At 40.3% G+C, this 23,082-nt stretch overlaps 2 protein-coding genes across 2 annotated transcripts; both read right to left on the reverse strand.

Moving 5' to 3' along the window:
* Positions 1-193: 193 nt before the first annotated feature.
* smc1b (structural maintenance of chromosomes 1B) lies at positions 194-16,416 on the reverse strand. The gene is made up of 25 exons (XM_014991933.2): positions 16,292-16,416; positions 15,771-15,959; positions 15,107-15,219; positions 14,637-14,840; positions 13,691-13,929; positions 13,307-13,562; positions 10,516-10,656; positions 10,310-10,392; positions 9,982-10,189; positions 9,709-9,894; positions 8,767-8,952; positions 8,537-8,683; positions 8,307-8,444; positions 7,921-8,037; positions 7,212-7,318; positions 6,010-6,151; positions 5,300-5,445; positions 3,531-3,684; positions 3,350-3,448; positions 2,654-2,810; positions 1,766-1,920; positions 1,367-1,518; positions 1,177-1,246; positions 791-901; positions 194-715 (listed from the first exon to the last, which is right to left on the reverse strand). Exons 1-25 carry the CDS (start codon positions 16,398-16,400, stop codon positions 590-592), a joined length of 3,735 nt encoding a protein of 1,244 aa, XP_014847419.2. The 5' UTR covers positions 16,401-16,416; the 3' UTR covers positions 194-589.
* Positions 16,417-17,384: 968 nt separating this feature from the next.
* Positions 17,385-22,635, reverse strand: cpa4 (carboxypeptidase A4). The gene is made up of 11 exons (XM_014991936.2): positions 22,513-22,635; positions 21,587-21,668; positions 20,916-21,050; positions 20,729-20,827; positions 19,557-19,658; positions 19,348-19,449; positions 19,131-19,241; positions 18,611-18,701; positions 18,247-18,446; positions 17,707-17,791; positions 17,385-17,620 (listed from the first exon to the last, which is right to left on the reverse strand). Exons 1-11 carry the CDS (start codon positions 22,605-22,607, stop codon positions 17,433-17,435), a joined length of 1,290 nt encoding a protein of 429 aa, XP_014847422.2. The 5' UTR covers positions 22,608-22,635; the 3' UTR covers positions 17,385-17,432.
* Positions 22,636-23,082: the final 447 nt, after the last annotated feature.

Raw genomic sequence — 23,082 nt, forward strand, 5'->3', positions numbered from 1 at the left:
TGGTTCTTTGCTGCCCCCTGCTGCTGCGGAGGGAAAGAACTAGTTGAAATAAAAAAAGATTTCTTCGATAATCTTGCAGTTATTCTGTTTAGTAAATATCAAATAGCATAAATAACATTAATAAATAAGCTTACTGTTTTATCTCCCACGTCATAAAATGATTCAATCATTAACACAGAAATATATCAAGATATTTCGTTCAGTGTATTTTTAATGAACAGGAGTTATGTTTATAGCATAACTCTAAATGCAAAACATTACAAACATGGAAAGTTGTTGTTTTTTTTTTCAATACAAAAACTTTGTTTTTTAAAACTGTATTTAAACCTGAACTCTTTCCTGAACTTCCTGACATGTTACTGACTATAAATGACAGAACTGGACCCACAAGCAGTTCTTATATCGGGTCAATCCAACAGTAAGCACCCGGGAAATTTAAGTTTATCACTCAAGGAACTGCAAACTAACTCGTTTTAGAAAAAAACAAAAATAGCAGCAGAAAACAGCTGTTACTATTTTGCAATAACAAACTGAAACTATAAGAACCAGTTTTTCTAAACAGAGTTGAACTGCAAACTAATGATTTCGTTCATGAAGGAATTTCGGGGCAGCAGGCCTCGGATCCTCTGTCTGTTTCGTTGCTGCTCTCCTCTTCAGCCAGAGGGTAGGGACGCAGGTCCAGGGTCAGAATGCGGCTGAACATGCATCCATCCAACTGGAAAAACGAGGAAAAAAACATCAGTGCGGACTAATTTCTACTGAATAAACAACATGGAAAATGTTTTCCCACGTCAGAGTAGACTCCCAGCAGGGCGTCGGCTTTGGAGAAGAACTCCTCCTTCAGGGAGATGACGATGATCTGCATGTTCTCTCTGGACTCCTCTCTGATGAAGCTCGTCACCTGGAGACAAATCACAACACAGTATTCTAGTTACAAAAAAAGTTTGACCAACTAATGCACTAGCAGCTACAGACCAGCAGGGAGCGCTGGGCTGTAGCATCTATGGAGGACAGATCCGGACATTATTGGTGATAAACAAAAATAAATAAATGGCTTGATAAATCTAAGTAATTTACAAGTACTTAAGTAATTATGTGTTGTGTGTTAAATATTATTTATTTCTGCTTTTTGCTGTTTTTGTCCAGATGCGTTCTCCATAGCAACGAGGTTTGCACCTTGCTGATGTTGGTGTTGTCCAGAGCTGCGTCCACCTCATCCAAGATGAAGAAAGGAGCTGGACGGAAGCTAAAGGAAGAGGCACAAGACTTAATTCATTAATGACGGACAGAAAAATAACAATAACAACAACAACAATAACAATTACACTTTGCAAATGATTTCTTTGAACCTGGTAACCCAGGTTACCTGTGTATTGCAAACAGCAGAGCGAGAGCGGCGATGGCCTTTTCTCCACCAGACAGATTGTCCATGGACATGAAGCGCTTCCCTGGAGCCACACAGTTGTAGTTGATGCCACCTAAATATGGCTCCTCTGGGTTTTCAGCACTCAGAATGGCCTTGCAGCACCATGGAAAATGTTCATGTAAAGATCAAATTCAGATATGGTCATTGAAGAACAGATCAACAGTTTAATAAGGAAAAAAAAAAACCAGCAAATAAGACGTTTCTGGTCACTGTTTTCCTACAGAGAAAACACGAGCAGTGAAAAAGATGGCCGACTTGTTCCTGTGTCTGCCGTGGTTTTGTGTTTTACACCAGCCAGTCCTGCAGTCCTCAGAGGGGGTTTGTGTGGAGTGCTCTCACCTGGGCACTCCTGTTTCTGCATATCCGTTTGTAGATGTGATCGATGACGAGCATCACGTGCTCAAAGCACTGACTGAAGAGCTGGAACCGCTGAGCTTTGACCTGCTCAAACTCCTGGTTGCACCTCCTGGCTGCTCTGGTGCTGGCGTCAAAGGCTGAGTGAGGAAGAGAGAGGCCAAGTTTATCAGTCACAGGAAAACTAAACCTAACAATGCATTTAGGAAACTTTATTTAGAAACCACGGTTTCTAAATAAACAACGGTTCTTATATGTAACATGTGAACGTCGTCCGGTTTGGTAATCCAAACAAAAATGATGTAGCCTTACTTTACATTTAGCACTGCAGCAATAACAGTTTGATAAATAAGTTACAGAACCAGTGCAACTCAAATACACGGCAGTGTCTGCTCTGATAAAGATGCCAAATGCTTGAAAGTAAAAGTAGCAGTGACAGCTGGACCTGTTTTCTTATTGATTGGGTAATTAAACATTTAGGTTTCATTCCCAGACAGCTAGATGACTGATATATGTAAAAACAAAATTTTATCGATTACAAGAGTTTGTCATTTACAAAGATTTGATTTTCGGAAAATCTGGATCCCCCGCCCCCACCAATAGATTCATAGAAGGCAAAGCAATTTTTTGAGAATATTTTTCTTTGATTAGGGTCAGAAAACTTCCTGGATATCTCAACAGAAAGCACAGCCCTAGTACATTTTAACAAAATACTTCTTTCAGCTCCCAACAGTTGAACAAACTTTTCTTTTTCTTTTTTGGGGTTTGGTTTAGACTCTTGGGAGATATTATGGCATCAATACTGTCAATATCTTTATGCTAGAAGGTAAAACTCAAGAGCAAAGACACAAAACGGCAGGAAAATGAAACCACCTTCAGTCACCCCCTGCAGCTTGTCTTTCACATCCCTCATTTTCTCCAGAGCTTTCAGGTTAGGCGGAGTGGTGCGTTGCAGCACTTCTTCCAGAGAGGAGACCGACTCCTTCAGCTTCTCCATGTGAGCCTCCAGCTGCTCCTCATCACGCAGACACTGTCAATAAATACAGTCATTACACGCACACTGAACGTCCAACTGAAGTTTGAGTGGAAAAATAATTCAGCTGCTCTCTCACCCGGCTGAATTTTAGCTGACTGAGGTTATTACAGTCAACTAAAACTAACCAAATCACAAAAACTGAAATCAAGAAAACATTTTTGTTAACTGAAGTACAAACTATAACTAACTGGAACTATATTGTGAGTTTATAAAACTAAGTGAAACAGAATGAAATTATAGATACAATATCCTCCATTTTTGTATTTCTGGATCTACTTATTAGCCTTTCGAACTGATGTGAAACTGTTTATTTCCCCCCCCAAAATACAGTTTACAGAAAATTACAGCACCAGTAAACAAAATGGCAACAGCAAAAGTTAGGAGAAAACTCCAGTCAGTTGGTTCTTCAACAACAATCAAATAGTTTTTTTTTTGAAAATGGCATCTTCTGTTGTGTTTTCATTAGACAAAAACCAAGGAAATAAAACCAAACTATAGTGAAAAACCCCAAACTATCATAACCTTCTTCTCACCATGAGCTCCTCTTCCAGCTCAGAATAATCAATAACGAACTGAGCTTCTCGTTCATAAATGTCCATCGTGGCTGTGGTACTTTCTGAATCCGTCATGAGCTGGAAAACGACAAACACAAGGCTTTGATATTATTCCAGTTTCATTCCGTAACCAGTCAAGCTACTGAAACAGAAGCCCCACCTGCACCTCGCTGATCTCGTTGAGGCTGCCTGACAGCATGGTGATCTGCAGGTCCTGGATTTTGCAGGCGAGCAGCATGTTGTGTCGAGCCATGCGCTTCTGCTCCAAAGCCGTCTCCGCGGACATGACCTCGCGCTGAAGCTTCGTCAGCTCTCTGAACGCACGCCACAGCAGAAAAAACGCCGCAACGCTAACGACGCTCTCAAAAACACCAACAGCAGTTTTCTGGATCATTAGACTATAAAAACACAAACTTCCAGGCTCCAGTAGTGTAAAGATATTAGAATTTGGTCAACCATGCTTCAAATTCCACCTCAACCAAAAGCTTTGTTACACCCGTCAACAAGCTTCTTGTACAGTCTCGCGTAAAAACAGGCAAATTATTGATGGTAACAATCAGTTTGTTTTTAACCTATCCTTGAAATTGTTGAAATGTTGTGTTTTAATTTTGTTTGTGTGTTTTAAGGTATTTTATTATGTCCTTTTGTAATGTTTGTTAAAATGTTAAAATTGTTGAGGTGGTCAACTTGAATTTAATGTTTTGAGTTTGTTTGTGTCTTAAGGTATTTTACTATGTCTTTTTTTTTTGGTAATATTTGTAAAAACATGATTTTTATTGCATTGATTTGTGGTGTGGACCCCAGGTAGAGACTAATGGGGATTCTTAAATAAACACATCATCATGATATAAAAGCTTGCAGCTAACTTTGAATTCTAAGTCACATTTATTTATTCATTTATAACATCAATGAGGGATTTCTTTTTCAGCACTGATTACGGACTGGGTCTGATTTTTGACTTATTAAAATGAGGCACGTTCTGTGAGAGTTCTGATCTGGCATAACTGAAGCACCAGGGGGCGCCACAGAGGCGACAGAAAACTGGAGGGAGTGAGGAAAAAAAACTTTTAAATGAAAAAACCTAATACCGTATTTTTTTACCAGAAAAGTTTCATCATAAAATGTAATCTGTTTTTTCAAGCATTATTATAGAACATAAGTTAAAATCATTTATTAAAATGTTATTTGTCACGCTTCATCCTTCTGATTAGTCAGTCAGATTTGTTAAGTTCCTTTGCTCGTCATGCTAGCATAGCGTGGCCCACTAAAATCAAAAGAAAAGAGGCAGCATTTAGAATGGAAAATAAAACAACAGGTAACAAAAACAACAGGTAATAAAAAACACAAAGTGTGAAAGAAACTTTCTGGAAGTCAAATTTTCTCTACATATTTTGTAGCATTGTTTGTGGGTCCCAACAGAGAAGCTAATCCTATTTGGGAACCTCAAGATTAAACTGCTATGTATGAATTACAGTATTTTCTTTAAAGTTTGTAAAATTATTATTTACATTTTTTTTACCATCTCTGTGTTAAAATAAACAGAATTTATACACTTGTATATGAAACTTGTAGGTTTTGAAGAAGCTATGAATTCAAAGGTTTGGAAGAAATCCCTTAAATATAGAATGAAACCTGGGAGTAAAATATCAGCAGCCAATCAGGAGGCCCAAAATATCCTATTATGATTTCATTCGCAAATTTTAGTGCAATTTTTATTCAATGTTTAACCACCTTTGGAAATTAAGAAGCCTTATATCCAAATTATTTTCAAGAGTCTCTTTAAAAGAGACTGGAAACTTCAGAACACCTGTGGATTATTTTAAAGCTTTAAAACAAAAAGACGACAGCAGCTGTACAAATCGGTCTGTGTTTCAGAGACGGATTGCTTTAAACGGGATGAGAAAGTGCCGGTACTGGAGGGATCTTTACTTGTTTGTCTCCTGAAGCTTTTGAGTTTTCTGGTTGAGCTCAGCTTTGACTGAGGCCACCTGGCTTTTTTTAAGGAGCAGCTCGTTCTTCATCTCCAGAAGCTTGTTCTGAACCTCCTCTACCGTCTCAAGGAGATTGTTCTCAACCTGCGGGAAAAATGGTGAAAGTTAGCTTAAAGAACAGGTAATAAACAACACAGCCTGTTATCATATATTGATAATAACCTCAAAGGGAGGAAACCGAAGTTTGGGCTACTTGTTGCGCATATTTCCATTACAAATGTGCGCAAAATTTGGTCAACATTCTGCTCATGTCAAAAAAAAAAAACATATCAAAGTCACGTGTGAATAAGTTTGTTCATGTGATAAGTCATTTAAAAAATGCCACGCCATCATCATCCTACCACTTCCTGTCATTTTCTCCATCTTTTCCTCCGGTAGTAACATCAGGTTATTGATCCTGTGACTCGTGTAAAGCGAAAAATGTTGTGTCCATTTTAGTTCTGCAAAATAGACTAATTTCAATAAACCACCTCATCCTAGCGCAAAAACGTCTTATGGAAAAGGATTTTGCGAAATTGCCGGGTTTCCGTTGAGCGAATTCCAACTTCGTAATTCTAATTTGCACAATTTTAAGGTCAATGGAAAAGCAGCAACTATTTACTCCTATTTCTCTTTGTTGCTACACAAAAGGTAGGAAAGTGGCTCCACCTCTCTGCTTTCCACCGTGGCTTGCTCCTCCTTCCTGATGGTGTCTTCCATTTTGCTGAGTTTCTTCCTCTCCTGAGCCAGCTGCTCTGCTTCATATTCCAGCTGAGCGTTCAAGCGGGCCTGCTGACTTTCGAACTCCAGCCTTCGGGGAAAGATATGTGAATGTTGAACGACCTTCATTACAAAAGGGCTCTTCAGAGGGGTAAATTAGGGGCCACACTGAAATATTTAATGCAGTGAAAAAGTATATATTTTTTTTAAGATTTCAGATCATTTTAATCTTAAAGAGTCAATTCAAAGAGTTTTTAAATGATTTCACTTATAAAAGTATTTAAAGCAAAAGCTCCTTCAACATAATTGGTTATAGAGCCCTTCATTCAACAAATGCCAACTATTTTCATTTCAGTCACTTTGACTTTAAAGTGTAATTTTTTTCTGCTAAACTGTCTAAACAGGTCATTTAGGGTTCTATGTTTGAGTTTCTGTGTGCATTTTAATATTTTTGTGTAAATGCTTCATCTCTACTCTTAAATTGAGATGAAGAGTAGAGATGCTCTTCATCTCAAGAGCATCTCTTGATGCTCTTGAGATGAAGAGCATCAAGATGATGAAGAGCATCGGTAAGAGCTCTTACCGCCAAGCTCTTACCGAGCTTGGCGGTAAGAGCTTGGCACATCTTACCGCCAAGCGGTAAGATGTGCCAAGCTCTTACCGCTTGGCACATCTTACCGCCAAGCGGTAAGATGTGCCAAGCTCTTACCGCTTGGCACATCTTTTAGTAGGCTAAAAGATGTGTTCTTTTAGCCTACTTCCTGTTAGAGAGGTCTTATCTAAATGACTTCTGGATCATATAGTTCCAACAGTAATCGGACCTGTGTTTGCTTGGTTAAAATCAATAAAAAGTGGGATAACGGGATATTTCATGACTAAATAATCGTTAGTGACGATTATTTCTTCATAATCGTCACTAACTTTGTCACATAAGACCAAGTTTGGCTGTATTTATACATTAAATTATTATTTTTAGACAGATTTTTATATCTACTCCAGCTCTTATTGCCAACTTTTAACATTAATTTGATGAAAAACAGGACAAACCTGTAAAGGGAGGAGTTCTTCTGTCTTATTTCTTCATAATCCTACCAAATTAGCCAGGTTAAACTTCATACATACAACAATGTAAACACACACGTGTGTTTTACCGTTTCTTGTCGAGCTCCGCCTTCTGTTTTAAGTGTTCCTGCTCAAACTCTCTAATGGTTTCCACGCCGATCTTAGCGCAGAAGTCTGCAAACACTGTGTCATCGATCTAAAAACACAACATCCACACAGTTAAACATGACATGATCCCAAGCACAAATACCTTCCCAACACCATCTATGAATAGAACAGAATAATAACAGAATAGTGCCAATCTCAAGAAGAATCGTTATGAGTGAAAAATTACAGGTTTTCCATATTCAAAATCTTAGAAGGTAAATGCAGCTTGGGAAGCCAGAACTTCTACTGGACATGTGATTGGCTGGCCTTTGCAAAATAACCAATCCAGGAGCTGCACTTATTTTCCCTGAGGATGATTGGCTGAACCCTCAAGAGAGAAGATAAGGAAGACTCCAGATGTTATATTCTAGTAAATAAAAGTGGAGTTTTATTTACTAAAGTAATGCTATGTTGTTGCATATTATGCAATAACATTTTCTCATTTAAAAAAGGAATCAAGTTATTTGAATATTTTAATGTTTTTCTAATACAGCATAAAATAAGTTTTAGTGGTTAAATAAAAAGAAATCTATAGAATGTGCCATTTTGTATACAATTAATCGTTAGTTGCACACTTACAACCCAGGACTTCCAGAGTTAAGCAACCTAAAATGTTCTTTTCTAAATGTAAACGTGTTGGAGAGGCTGCACCTGATCGATCTGTTCTCTGATCCTCTTCATCTCTGCATCTTTCGCTTCGAGATCCTCCTGCTGCATCTCGATCTGACACTCAAGGTTTGATAGTTCGCTCTCCAGACGGGAGATCTCCTGAAACCCGTCAGAGGCACAAAACTGACATCAACACGTTTGATCTGAAGAGGACAATCAGTGGCTGTGTAATGTGAGATGCAGCACACTTGCAAATAGGAGCAGCAAAGACGTACAGCTTAATTTTAAAATCAATTTTTGAGCATTTTGAATCGATTCAGAATGATCCGGACTAGGAATCTCTATAGAATCAGTTTTTTTCTGCACCAGCAGATGTGTGTCCAGCAGTCAGATAAGAGTGAGACCTCACAGCAGCTCTGTGCTCTTACCGCTTGGCATTTGGGGATGGTTTTGCTCCGGAGGATTTCCAGATCCGTCCGGGTGTATTTCATACGGGTCTGGGCTCCCTGAGACTCAGCCAAGATCTGATTTAAATTAGCCTCCTTCCTTTTCAGTCTCGACAAGTCCTGAAGAAGAAGTCAGATTCACTCTGAAGAGCAGCAGCAAAAGGAACCAAACGAGTTGAAAGCATTTCATGCAATTTATTTAGTTGACTAACGCGCATCTCATTCATCAGCTGGTCCCTGTGTTCCTTCAGACGCCGCACATCCTTCTCCTCCCAGCAGCGAGCTTTGGTCCGCAGGTCACTGGAGCCTCCGGAGATAACGCCGGACGTTTTGAATAGCGTCCCATCCAGGGTGACCGTCTGCAGCCCATACCGGCGATTAGCACATATTCGTAAGGAACAGCAGAGGACGCAACATAAAACGAGCTCCGCGTCGGGCTTACTCTGACTCGGTCGGGTCTGTCGAAGGCCACGCTGCGGGCCTCTCTCATGGTCTCGCACACCAAGGCGTTGCCGCAGACATACTGCACCACTTTCCCCAGCTGAGCGCCGCCGGCATTCACCTGCACCACGTCCACCACCATCTTGACACCTGGAATCTCCCTCAGGCGCTCGTTCAGAGGATTCACCTGAACACCAGGGGGAGCGAGGGTCAGAGTTCATCTGCTTTTCCCACAGTCAAATTCAAACACATTTTCTCAGAGTCAAAAACAACAGAAAGGAACTGAAAGTTTAGTCTGATTGAACTTCAGACAGTGAGAAAAAATGGCATCTGTCCTTTTATTAGGTGTATGATGATATCTGGTTTTCTAAATTTAGGCTTTAATCAAACGTTATACATCACTTTATTACAAAACTGTGCAGTCTAGATATCAATATCAAGGATCTGTAATCCTAGAAATGTTCTTCAGGTGATAGAAGACTGACTTTGTAATTGTCTTTATGTGACTAAAGGTTCAGTTCTGAGTCCATCGCTTTGATAACTCAACGGTGCACCAAAATCTTACCAAATATTTTTGTCTATTTTTTAGTGTAAATATCTTGATGTACCTGATATAAGACAAAACTAACTCTGAAGTAACCTTTCAGCACAATATAGGAGCTTGTTTTATGTCAATAATTCCTTAATAGTGATAAAAATACTAATTATAATCTGCCACTGGAACTAAAACTGCACTTGTTTTTTGCACTTGTCTTGTTGCTTTGCCAGATTATTGGCAGAAATCGAGGACTTTCCAAACCTTGAAAAACGCCTAATAGAAACTGAAGTATTTTCAGGAATTTCAAGCAGCCATACAAACAGCAACTTCTGTCACTTCGGTCAGCGCCAGAGGTGTGAGTTTCTGGACTTCTGCTGTCGACCTGTTTGTAGGGAAACGACGTACAAGCAGGTAGTCAATGGGCAGGAAGGTCTCGGGCTCGGCCCGCTGCTCCTTGAGGAAGGCGATGCATTCACGGGCGACTTTCTCAGACGACACCACGATAGAGTTCATGTATCTGCCGAACACCTTGGTCACGGCCAGCTGGTACTTCTTGTGGACCGGGCTGCACAGGTCGGACAGGCGCCCAAACTGAAACGGCACAAAGCGGTCAAATAGTTTGCGACGAACCAGACCACCGCGGGGTTTGTTTTACTGCTGTCGGGGTTTTGGTCTTACGACCGTCTGAGGGTAGAGTCTGCGGAGTTTCTCCAGCAGCTCCCGGCGCTGCTGTTGCCTCCTGGTCTCGTGGCTGTCCAGTCGAGCGCTCCTCAGCTCCTCCATCACCTGGTCCAGCTCCTGCTTCAGCTCCTCACCACGCTGGGTCACATGCTGAAGCTCTGCAGTCAGGCTCTGCTGCCGCTCATCAAGATCTTCAAGCGACTTCCTGGGTCAAAATGTTAACTTTGTTGCACTTTCTTTCCAGGTTACATTAAATCAAACTTTCCCAGAATAAGAAAAAATGTGATTGAAATTCTGTGTTAAAGACCAAATATAGTTGACCTACTTGCATTTCTGGGTGTACTCCTCTAGTTTCTCTGCTCTACTCATGAATTCTTCCAGGTGAGTTTGGTTGTTTCTGATGGCAACCTGCAAAATATGTTTCAGTTGAAGCACAGAGGATTTAACGGACATATTTCCCAGAGACTTATGGCCATCCAGCTATCGTCAAAACATCATGGAGCTCGTACTACGAGGAAAGACAAAACACACCTCTATCTCCTTCTTTCTGCGCTGGTCAAAAACCACCTTTTCACTGTCTGCTTTCACTTCCCAGTGCAGCTTGTCGGCCTGCTGGCAGAGGACAGCGCTCTGCTTCTGGGCCAGCTCCTTCAGCTCCTTGTACTGATGCAGCTGGAACACAGAACATGGTGGTTTTAGACTTCATTATTATCACTGATCTTCCCCCTACACGGTGTCAGATTGTTGTGAATAGGGGTGTAATGATACAATAATTTCACGATACGATACGATATTCTGGTCGCAATACAATATGTATCACGATATTTGTTGAGCGATAAAATTCGCTACGATTCAGTGCATTTTTACGATTTTCTGAAAGATTTTAGAAGGACAGAGTGATTTTAGTGACATTTTGTGTTCCATAGACTTGAATTTAGTTAACTGAAAACTGATTAAAAGCACCAACTACACAATACCTGACTCTGATTGGACAGTCTAACAGTCTGCAGCTTGACAAAATGAATCAAAGACGCAGTGAGAGAATTAGTTTCTGTCATTTAATTCGTGTGGATTTGACATAAAACTCAAAAGTTTAAACAGTAATCCAGGAGCAGAGTGGGGAGATTATCAGCCTCTGTAGACTCTCAATATGCAAATGATTGCACTTATGTTTTTTCTTTTGGACACTGTGGCTGCATTTTGGAGTAAAAATGCAGCCACAAATGCAGTCTTTTGGACTAAGGGGAAAAAGGCTTTTCTACCTTGGCTCCCGGAGTTAGCCGCGGCTGTAAGCTGCTTTCGTCTAACTGCTAAAGTAGTGGCTCCGCCTCACCCCATAGTGATCGACTTCCTGCAGCTAAGCAGCGCCTCTACTCCCCTGCTTGGATCTCTGAGTAGCTGCCTCTCAGACTGCCAGCATCTCATAGTACTGTCAGTCTCTGATACTTTTTGTCTGTTGCTAATAAGAATGATCGATCAGCCATTGTTGTCATGGAAATCCTCACTGCACCGCGGATTCCGGCTGGGGTTTTTTCCTCTTTGTCTTCCTGCTCAAAACACAGCGCTGCTGCGTGCCCGCTTCAGATGTTATCAACCCACGTTCATTCTTCAGGTAATCCTTTATATACAGAACAGAAACCGCTAAGCTAAAAACTAATTACGAAGTGAATGCTACCAGTCAAAATTTGCATTAATTTCGCGATTTCACTGCCTTTGCAGCTGCTCCGTTCGCGCCGCTACTTCTTTCCGCTTCTCCGTTCCGCTTCTCTTTCACGGTTACTTGCTCAACTTTACTTCGTTCCTCAGCAACAAAATACAGCCCATTGTTATTTATTGAAGATTTTACATTTCCAAAAACACAGGAATCTAATGTTTTGTTTCGTTTTGTACGTTTGGAAGCTCATTCCCTCTCACTTAATCGGAAAAGTCGGGGAATGGCGGCGCTTTTGACATTTCTCTGACATTCGGAAAAATATGGTTTATTAATTTTAGCATAACTCCGGTTATACTTGGCCTATTAACACAATTTAAAAACTGGTGTGTAGTTTATAATGTGCGCTTTAAGCTCGAGTTGAAAGTTAGACTGAGGGAGGCGGAGTCTTGCTGCTACTCCGTAACAAACTAGACGTTAAAAAGAGCTGTCAGGCTATGGACCCCTATGGTTTAACGGATTGATACTTGCGGATGAAAAATCGATACTTTCCGAGGGCGGAAAATATCGATATATATCGCCAAATCGATTTATTTATACAGCCCTAGTTGTGAAACCCTCAGTGGTAACACCTTCAGGCCTGCTGTAGCTACATGAGTGAATTGCCCGGTAACTAACCTGTCTGTCTCTTCCCTTCTGCCCAGGTGCCTCTCCTGTCCCCGATCCTGACCTCCACTGGATTTGTACCTCCTGGCTTTGGCCCCATGTCTGTCTGACACTGAGATCAGGAACTGCCTGACCCCAATTTGGATTCCCTGGTTCTGATCCTGGCCTGTCTGACTGAGAATAAGCTGATTCCCTAATAAACACCTACTTTGTATTCATTGTTCAGAAGTTGAAAAATGTTAAACTTTTGTTGTTCCGTGTGTTGGATTTCACTCCAAGTGGCTTTATCATCGTTTGTTCCTCCTCAATGATAGATGTCAAAAAACTAGTGAGCAAGAGTATGCTAGCAGCTAGTTAGCAACTGTGACATCATCACCTGTCTTGAGTCAGACTGAAATGAAGAAAAGATGCACACACCTTTTCAAACTTTTGCCTCACAAAAAAGATTTTAGATACATGAATTAAATATTTTTTAAAGATCTTGATGTCTGAAAACATTTTAGATTTAAACAATGAACTGGATAAGAACTGAGATGTATGCAAGCTTTGCTATGTTGTGGAAACACAACGGGTTGCCGAAGCCTTTTAACGAAACACAAACGCAGTCTGTGCCTCTACCAAGGCAAACGCAGCTGGAGAAGGCATTTGAAACTCAAAATTCTCTGCAAGTCCAGAAACTAACGGAAGCTGATGCCACATTCATCTGCAAGGACATGAAGCTACACGAAGTGGTTGAGAATGACGCTTTGAACTGCTTTATGAATGCAAGAATAGGGCTTAAGATTCTATAAAAAAAAAGGTTGAAGTATGTTCTTGTAAATTAATGTAGTTATTCTTGAATTATTTACGCTGAAGTTATACAGTAAACACATTTTCTTCATACATGTGTCTCAAGTTTCAAACCTTTCTTTTTTTTTAATTCTTTTTTACTATTTGAAACTTGAAAATGGATACTTCCAGCATGATTTTATGAGCGGTGTTTGCACATGGCTGATGCACGGTTACCTGATCTACATCCAGACTGATGTCTTTGCCCCTCGCCACTCCTTCCTGGGTCTGCTTCTCGTATCTCCTCCAGGCTCTCTGGAGCTCGATCACTTCCTGCCGATCCTCCTCCAGCTGCTGCTCCTTGGCAGCTATCGCCCGTCTCTTCTTCTTCACGGCATCGCCGATCTCTTCGGCCTTCTTCACGTGATGGGATGTGTTCACCTTGGCTTTGATGTACTGCGACCTGGACTGAGTCAGGACTTGCTCCTGACCGCTTTGCCACGAGGAAACAGCAGAGAAGATTAATGGTACGCAAAGACGAAACATGATTTTACTTAAAACTATTAAAATAAATAAATAAATAAATAAAAAAAGCTTTTAATGCTGTCAGGACAAACACACCGGATCTCCTTGTCCATGTGCTGCACCTCTCTAGTGAGGCGTCCATGTTCTTTTTTGTGAGCTTTGACGCTCTGCTCCGCAGCACCTAACTCCCGGTTCATTTCCGCTGCAATCTCCTTCCTCCCCCTCAGCGTGTCACTGATGGCGTCGATGCCCTTCTCGTTGTGATAAAGCTCAAAAAGACTCAGCTGCAGACGCTTCTGGTTCAGGTCATCCACCAACTCCTGGTATTTCTGGGCCTGAAGTATGGGATGAGCCGGTTAAGAGTCTGACCAGACCAAAGATGAACAATTTTTGGTGAAGAATTTGGGTGACATTATTCAAAAAAGCCACAACTTACCAGGTCACAAGATATACGTTTAGATTAAGAACAAAATTAATTAATATTTCAGTCCCCCTTTTTTTTCTACTTTTACACTATAAAAATATAGCTTCAGCTAGAAAAATAAATCAGGTTTTATTTCTGGTTTCACCAACTCTAATTTCAGTTTTTACAACTTTTTTTTAAAAGATTTTACGTATGGAATTCAAGATGTGTGTCTCCACAGAAACGTATGAACTTCGTCCAGCCAACAGCTGATAAATTTGCCAGTTAACACAAAACAAGCTAGTGAATTAGCTAGCAAGGGAATATTAGCACCTGGTTAGCGGTAGCATCAACCATCAAAGAACACAATGAATATTTCTGTTCAAACTTTTGCCTGACAGAAAAGTCCCACAAAATTGAAGACCTGTGATTAGCATGTTAACGGCTAACCTACTTTATTTAATTAATTTCAATCATTTCAAGGCTCTAATTTAGACAAATTAATTTAAGATGTTTTAATGACACCCTGTAAATAAATGTAGCACAACTACACCAACTTATTTTGCTTTCAGGTTATTAGCTTGCAGGTGAAATACTAATTTTACTAAAAGCTCTAAATGCATTACTAATTTTATTCACCTCGACTTTTTCCAGGGACACCTGTTTCCGTTCCACAGTGGCCGATTTTTTCTTGTTGAAGTGAAACTGTGTGTCCTCCTTGGCCTTCATCAGAGCTTCTTTCTTCGTCTTGTATTCTGCAGCGTACTGCTTGGACTGACAGATGCACTCCAACATCTTAGTCCTCTCCTTTGGGTCTTTCAAAGCTATGGCCTCCACCGCCCCCTTCAGAGAAACATGGTGAATTACATCTTTACTTTCTCCACCGTTTTCCGTTTTGTGCCACTTTTTGTCCCGTTTCTCTTAATTTAGCCTTTTACAAATTCAGCTTTCAGCTGTTATCATTCGTAAAGATGTATGTAAAGATTAGACCATTAAAATATCACTATCCTGAATTAGGGCAGGGATGAAAATTAAATTTTTGGGAAAAAAATAAAATAAAATAAAATAAATAAATCTAATTACAATGCTAGAACATCTTAACATCTTACCTGAAACACCACACAGTTCTGAGCTTTGGTCACGATGCCAATCTTTTCAAGCTCCTCGATGTATTTAGCATGCGAAACATGAGATGCATTAATATGATATGCAGAAGAGTCCCCTGGAAATATGAAAAAACAAAGTGAAGAATAATTTATGGCACTCTTGTCTATCCATAGCGATGAAGGGGGCAGGAGATGTGCAATCTCAGAAGTGTACAAAACTTAACTGTTTATCAAAGGCAATATGGGTTTAATCAAAACCGTTCAGGACTTATCAAAAATCTATAAAACGGTGCTCATCAGTTAGTCAAATGTAGATGTGCTATTTTTAAAATGTGCTTTTTATCAAAATAAAATTTGACCATACAATCCTTGGGAATTGTATTTTGTTTCTATTCATTCAATTGGGCATTATATTACACTTTAACTTTCTCTTTTTTTGGTCATCGAAAAGAAAATAGTTTTACCTAATGTTCTTCATGGGTTAATTTATACAGTTACTGTGCATTACTTATGATGGAGAAGAACTGGAAGTGTCTCTTACACCTATTCTATTCTTTATAAAATGACTGTTCTCTTTTGGGCACTTCTTGCGTGTTTTAGTTCTCTCCCTAGTCCCTCGAGGACCGACTCTGGGCACCCCTGGCCTAAATCGACTTACTGCACTAACCTGTTATTGTACGAGAAAAAATCGTCTCTCTCTCGTCGTCATTCAAGAAGCGCAGCGCCACACGCGCGGTGTCGGACACAGGTTTACCGATGTGGGCTCCGTGGACCAGGTCCCGCAGGTGCTTCACCCGGAGAGAGGCGACCCTCTCGCCTATGGCGAAGCTCAGGGCGTCCATCACATTGGACTTACCTTTAAGCGATTTTACATACATTAAACAATTACAATATCTCAATAACATAACAGTGCACAGCCAAAATGACCACCGAGTAACATTAGAAAAGAAAAGAATGGTCGTTAACAAGTTCCGCTAGCATATTTATTTCCTTTCTAAATTATATTCTGAGCTCTTTTAACTCCAAGGCTCCAATTTGACTATATGTTATCTTCATACTTAGTGCATTAACATCCCTTTTTATCATAATAAACTGAGCAGCCCAACATCAGTTTAACAAGCTAGTTGACGCAGTTTGTACATTGCTAGCTAACAAGAAGGTTAGCACAGTATTCAAAGGTTCACTTACCGGAGCCATTTGTGCCTATAATACAATTAAATCGCATAAAAGGTCCAATGACTTGCTTTCCACGCCACGACTTGAAGTTTTCAATATCAATTTGTTTGAGATAACCCATGCTGGTCCACGGTGGATCCAGCAGCTAAATTATCTGCGCAACAACCTTCTGAACAAGACGGAGTGTCAGAGGCGGGAAAACAAACATACCTTTAAAAAAAAAAAACTGTAATTACAAAAGCTGTTAGGCTTCTAAAGTTATGGAAAGCTTCTATGCAGTATGCACTCCTCTTGCATTAATACCGTAAAAGGCTATTTATTATTATTTTTAAATCTGTTTTTGTCACTAAAAGACATGTCTCTATATAATTCACAGCTTAAAGGCAAAATTAATCAGGTGAGGTCTAACAGTAATCTTACAAGAGAATAGCATTCATGGAAAGAGTATATTTCTCTATCTGTTTAGATTTGAAGAAAACATACCATACTCTTTCCTTTGGTTTGTTATTTCGTTTATATTTCCTTCTAACTCATATAAAGCGCTTTGAATTGCCTTGTTGCTGAAAATGTGCTATATAAATTAAATAAAATTACATTACCTTACCATGTCTGAAATAATTCAGTTGCTGAAGATTGTTACTCTGTAATTAAAGCATATTGACTCTCCGTAGCTTTTCTTTTTTTTTCTCACATTGCCACTTATATCTTTCTACATTCATTTTTTGTTTCTTTCTTAGCAATGAATTTCATTGTCTTCATGTCTGACCCATAACCTTGTCACTTGGTCCCATATAGTGAACATCAACAAATGTTTGAAGAAAGGAAAAAAAATGAAGATGTGAAGAAGACACATTTAGAGGACTTTTATTTCTTATCAATGCCGTCATGAACTTTTATCCAGTTTACTTCAGACTTGGCAGATATGTTTATGGGGATCAAAGGGAGTGTAGTTCAAAGTTTTAAGTACTTCTGTGTTCATGGTAATTCAAATAAAACTGAAGGCTTTGACCCAAAGCCCTAAACCTTGACTTGCGTCCATCCTACTGGTGCCATAAGCCCGATAACAAATGTGTTAAATACAACCTTAAAACACAAAGACACAACATACACTGAGACAAAAAGTAGCTTTATTGGTCCCAGAATCAATAGCCCACTAATATGGGTGGTCACGAACATACTCCATGATGTGCTTCAGGGCTAACCAAGTCTCTGAGGCAGTCGGGATAATCTGATCGGCAGGAAGGATGAAACCATACCAACCGGTGTCCCTCAGCTCAAAGGCAAAAGAGTATTTGATGCCCACATCGTAGGACCAGTCAATGCTCCCACCGCTGGCTTGATCTGAAAAGAGAAGAAGAAGATGGCAAACATGATCATACATTAGTAGTAGGGTTTGAAATGTTGCGCTGAGGGAAAGTGTTACTTACAGATGATGTTGCAGATGTTTCCAACCTTGTATGTGGTGCCGTAGAGGGACGTGAGCTTCTGCACTGCAGCACGGCCAACATAGTCCTGTGCCCAAAAGTACAATTGTGTAAAGTGTTGGCCAGAAACAATGCAGGTCTTATAAAACGTAGTATGATTTTAACAGCTGAAAAAATTTAAATAAGGCTAGGTATGATGGAGTAGGATCTGTAGTGTACCGCTCTATAGTAGATTTTGTTTTATCTACATATTCACAAGAAAACCTAACAATATCTGTGCTACTACGGTGAAGTTAAGGTGGTTGTTAAGTGGAGTAAACTTTTAGCTTTTGCAACAGCCAATGAGACATTCCTGTGCTTTTCCAGGTCTTGTAGTAAATTAAACTGAAAGACTCAAGATCAGCTGGCATGTGAACAGATACAGCTGGCAACCTCAAACATTTGTTTGACTACCTTAAAAGGAATATTTTCGACATAAAGGTAAGTTCAAGGTTTATCTTCAGTGTTCCCTCTCCTGGATTACTCTAGAGCCTAATTTAATACCAGCTCAGCCTGATCAGCAGCGCTCTTGCAGGTGTAGCCATAGGGGTACATGAGGAGCTGGGAGTAGGCGTGGACGGAGATGAAGGACTTGAAGTTGCCATGGCTCTGGACCAGGTTCACAATGTTCTTCACCTCGATCTCAGAGTGAGCAAAGGGGCCGCTATAGGCATCAGAGCAGGGAGAGGAACTGGAACCGGGACCTGGACACAAAAGTTTAGTCTCTTGGCTATAATCTTACATATTTACATGCTAACCTTCATTAATATGTATTGTCCCGTTTTTTAAATAACTGATCTGGACTGAAAACATATCCTGGTTATGCTAAACAAATTCAAGGATGTTGCTGTAACTGAAAATCACTGACCACCAAATCCTGCATCCCAGTTCCTGTTGGGATCGACTCCGACACACAAAGAGCCTGAGTTTGGAGAACGCGTCTTACGCCACATCCGGTCCTGTAAATCACACAGCACCAGTCAGTGTGTTTCCTATAGAGTATTTTATTAAGCTCTTTATAGGGGCAGTATTATGCCCAAGCATATATTGCCATTTTATAGCACAATCAAGTAACTATGTTTCCTCCAATTGTTATAAAAATGTTGTATATATCAAATATGACTTAAAAAGAAATTTGGCTTTGTAATTTAATGCCTTGAAATTCGGTCTCTGTCTCTTTAAGAAACTCCTGCTCTTTATGAAACTCCACCTCCAGGTAGTCATCACCACAAAGCTCCTCTAAGCCTCCTCTAAAAAGTCAATTTTACATAATAGTGCCCCTTTTATTTAAAAAATGGAGAAATGGGAGAGGTACGACTATAGCTGTGGGAACACACAATCTAAATTCTAACAGGAAACGGTAATTTGAAGCAGTGGTGGTTTCTTACATTGGTGTGGGAGAAAACATAACCATCAGGGTTGGCCACAATAAGCATGTACATGTCCATGGTGTTCAGAACGGAGGTCAGAGAGGCATCGGTGCCATAATCAGTGGCGATCTGGGTGAGAGCACAATGTACTCATTTGACACAATTATTCATAAACACACCAAATAGATCAGGCGAGACTTATAGAGACCCACGTATCGTCAATGGCGTTTTGTACCTTGTTGGCCGTCCACACTCCAGTGGCCTGAGAAACCCACTCCCTGGAGTGAATACCCAAGTCCATCCAGATAGCAGGGCGATTGGTGCCTCCAGTGCTGAACTAAATACAAAGTTAGTAACATATTGATTTAAAGGAAGTTATAGTACAGGGTGTCTACGCAAGCTAATTGTGTTGTCTAATGAAAGCAAAGCCAACAGTTTCCCTACCTTGAGGACGTACATGGGTCTGTTCTCATAAGATCTGCCAATTTCCAGCTTAGTCACCAGGTTTGGGTGCTGAGCCACCAGCGTGTCCATCCAGCTGTAGATCTGTATGGAGATGGATCAAAACCTGAGACCAACAAAAACATGTAGCCTGTTTGATAGCACTGATAGCACACAAAGACAGGTAAGGCAATCTTTACAATTAGGAATAAAATGGCAACAAAGGGGACGAAAATAAATAGTAAATATTTGTTTTTTTGTTTGCAGTGTGAAGGCAAATTCTCCTTACACCAATGATCTCAAACTCCAGTCCTCAATGGCCGGTATCTTGCAACTTTGAGATGTCTCTCTGCTTCGGCACACTTGATTACAATTTTAGCCCGTTAGCAGAGCTCTGTAGAGCTTTACTGTGCTAGTGAAGCGGCTTCACTATTTAATCCACATGTGTCGGACAAGTGACACATTTGAAAGTTGCAGGACAGCGGCCCTTGAAGACTGGTATTTGAGAACGCTGACCTGAAGTGATAGACAAGACAAGAAGAACATTTATCAAAGGAGGAGAGAGGCCCATGGTAACGCAGAAAGAGCTAGCTCAGATGGGAGAATCTGTTGACTGGACAGTGATAAGTTCACTCAACAAATCTGACCGTTTTGGAATGTTTGTAAGAAGAAAGCCATTGTGAAACAACGCCACACAAAGTCCAGGTTGTAGTTTTTCTCAAGCCATGTAAGGAACACAGTAAAAAGGCGCTCTGGTCACACGAGACTAAACTTTAACCTACATGCAAAATGCGGTGTGTGGCTAACACTGCCCGACACTGAATACACAACCCGAACAGTAAAACATGATAGTGGTCACATTGGTTTTTGCTTCTTTTTTTAAAGAGAGACAAAAGAGTTATGTACACAACAAAATGTGGAAAGAAGTACGGCACAAAACTGACTGTTATTACATTGTAGCAAGAGATGTCAAATCACCAGCACAGTTTCCATGGTCACAGTCAGAGACATCTCTGTAGACGAAACCTTTCAGCAACAGCTCCAGCTGTAAAACTTTTCCATTCCATCACATTGTGGAGACATGAAAGTCATCGGTTGCAGTTCACAATCGTGAATTTGGAGTTTATTTCAGCCAGAATAAATAAATAAACGATTTGCCGATGTGTGAGTCGTACCGTCTCCAGAGGATGATAGGCTGCAAAGTTGAAGTTCCTGGTGTTACGCTCCCTGATAAGGTTCTCCCTCATCTCAGCTTTCTCCTGATCGAGCAGCTCCTGAATGTTCAGGGAAGACAATGCTAAGCTCACACGTGACTTCATGTCACCTTCTGAGTCAACCAGTAAACCTCTGAGGACTACCAACCTGGACGTCGTCAATCATGACAGTGAAAGGGATGCTGTGGGCGTGCAGGTACTCCTTCATGGCACCAAGGTGGCTGCGGGGCACTCTGACGTCAACGGGAAGCTCCGTGGACACCGGGTGGCGCCAGAAGTCCAGCTGGAATCAGAGAGTCAGCGGAAGGAGATGATTGACACCTGTAGTTTGAGCACAGCAGCTTAGGTTGATTTACAGATCTACTGTTTTTTCAAGTGTGGTTAGGAGAGAGTGCTTCATGGAGCTAAATTAGGGCTGTAAAGTTTGTTCAAAAGAAAAATAAATTTGAAACTGAAAAAAAAAGTATGTGAACTGAAAAAAATATTTAAAACTACATTTTACATTCAAGGGTTTTCTTTTTTCAGTCTGATTTTTTATGTTCTTTTGAACAAACTTTATTGCCCTAGACAAATACCACATGAGCCATTCTGAAAATCCTCATACTCTCATGCACAAGTAAGAGATAATTACTTAATTAAGCTAAAAGAAAATATAAAGAAAAATAAAAATAAAAGACAGAAAAACTTATCTGTGATTTAATGCAATAAAGGTGAAGCATAAAACAGTCCAACATGCAGCTAAGAGAGGCTATGTATGGATGACTGTGTGGGACTGTGTGAAATGTGTGAAATGTGTGTGTAGTGTGTGTGTTTACATACATTCCATTTTTCCTCAGACTCCAGAATCTGCAGCAGCTTGATCTGTTCCTCCGACTGGGCATCGATTCTGATGACCTGGTCACTGAAACACATCTGATCCAGTCAATTTCATGTCTTCTTAAATGGTTGCCTCATGGTAAATCAACAGTAGGTTAGCAGGTTGATTCTATTGATCACCAATAAATAATTGTTCAACACATCACTGTAGATATGCTGCTATACATTTAGATTAGCAGAGGACAAACTGAACACCTTTTCCTCACTTTTTTCTTCCACTGCTCTGGAATCCAGAAGGACGACCTACCTCAAGTGCCCTCCACTCAGCTCCTTCAGACTAGCCAGCAGCAATTAGCAAACACCCGGCTCCACTGCGTAGCTGCTGAACTCATTATACCAGCTACTTCTCAGTGCAATACAGGCAAAAATGTTGTTAAAGGGCTAATAGAGGAGCCATGTTGTGACGACTTCCTGAAGGTGGAGTTTCAAAAAGAGCAGGAGCTTCTTAGAGACAGGCGTTTCAAGGTGTTAAATTACAAAGTCAAATTTTCTTGTAAGCTGATACATATAGCCTTTTTTTTTACAACTGAAGTTATCATAGTTATTTGATTATGCTATAAAGTGATTCTATGTGGCTGGAAACTATTTAATACTGGGTCCTTGAAACAGTCTTTAGGAACATGTGCCAAATTTAAGGCACAGGGACCAAATCCAGCCTGCTGTGGCTTTTCATGTGGCCATCTAGACTCCAGACACCAGTGTGAAAAGATGCTCGATATTATTTAATTTTAAGAACTACTTACAGAATGCTGATTCAGCTATTTATTAGTATTTTAACAGTTTGTTAATGAGCTTAATTAATACATTCTGTTCATACCAAAATTAAAGCTAAAACAAACGCCACTGCTAGTTTTAAACGTCAAACTCACCCAGTGAAGAGCCGCTCAGATCTGGCTACAGACACAAGCACCAGCAGAAACCAAAAACCTCTCATCCTGTCTGGATAGTTCAGACTGTGAGGCATCGGCTCATCTAAGCTCTATTTACCACAGTGGTTCAGGTGGTCTGTTCCCACTTCCCCCCCCCAGAAACTTGCACACCTGTCAGTTCCACTTATCTGCTTCCTGGAAAACAGGAAAAAGAACATGCTGATGAAGCATGGGGGTTATCTGTTCACTGCCCAGCTGCAGATAGAGCCAAGTTACCCAAAGTTATTTGCTAGGTTTGAAGGTTTCTTTATTTTTTTACTCTGCTCAAAGAAACAAGCAATTCAAAAGCCACAAAGAAATCAGGAATAAATCTGGCATTAATATGGAAGAGAACATATCGTTTTATATGTAAGGAGCATCACAGCTGAGTGTGAACAGAATATATTGGAAAGAAAACTAGAGCTTTGACAGCGAGCATTTCAAATTTTAATAGCAAAGATGTGAAATTTTGCACTCAGATTCAATATGATTTAGACTTTTAGCAATTAAATTCTTCCATACAATAGGTTA

This window comes from Poecilia mexicana, unplaced genomic scaffold, assembly GCF_051168715.1.
Source record: "Poecilia mexicana isolate PSO_F unplaced genomic scaffold, ASM5116871v1 scaffold_6, whole genome shotgun sequence".
Classification (NCBI taxonomy): Eukaryota; Metazoa; Chordata; class Actinopteri; order Cyprinodontiformes; family Poeciliidae; genus Poecilia; species Poecilia mexicana.

Bases quoted from the DNA above. Each gene is read 5' to 3' on its own strand.
- smc1b (XM_014991933.2), bottom strand. From the start codon at position 16,400: ATGGGTTATCTCAAACAAATTGATATTGAAAACTTCAAGTCGTGGCGT. The intron at 13,563-13,690 runs GTGTGTTTGTCC...CTCGTGGCAAAG, and splicing joins CACATGGACAAGGAGATCCG to CGGTCAGGAGCAAGTCCTGA. The intron at 1,921-2,653 runs GTGGTTTCATTT...TTCCTCACTCAG, and splicing joins GCTGCAGGGGGTGACTGAAG to CCTTTGACGCCAGCACCAGA.
- cpa4 (XM_014991936.2), bottom strand. From the start codon at position 22,607: ATGCCTCACAGTCTGAACTATCCAGACAGGATGAGAGGTTTTTGGTTT. The intron at 18,447-18,610 runs GTCAGTGATTTT...TTTTGTGTCCAG, and splicing joins CTGGGATGCAGGATTTGGTG to GTCCCGGTTCCAGTTCCTCT. The intron at 17,792-18,246 runs GTATTAAATTAG...TTTTGGGCACAG, and splicing joins CTGCTGATCAGGCTGAGCTG to GACTATGTTGGCCGTGCTGC.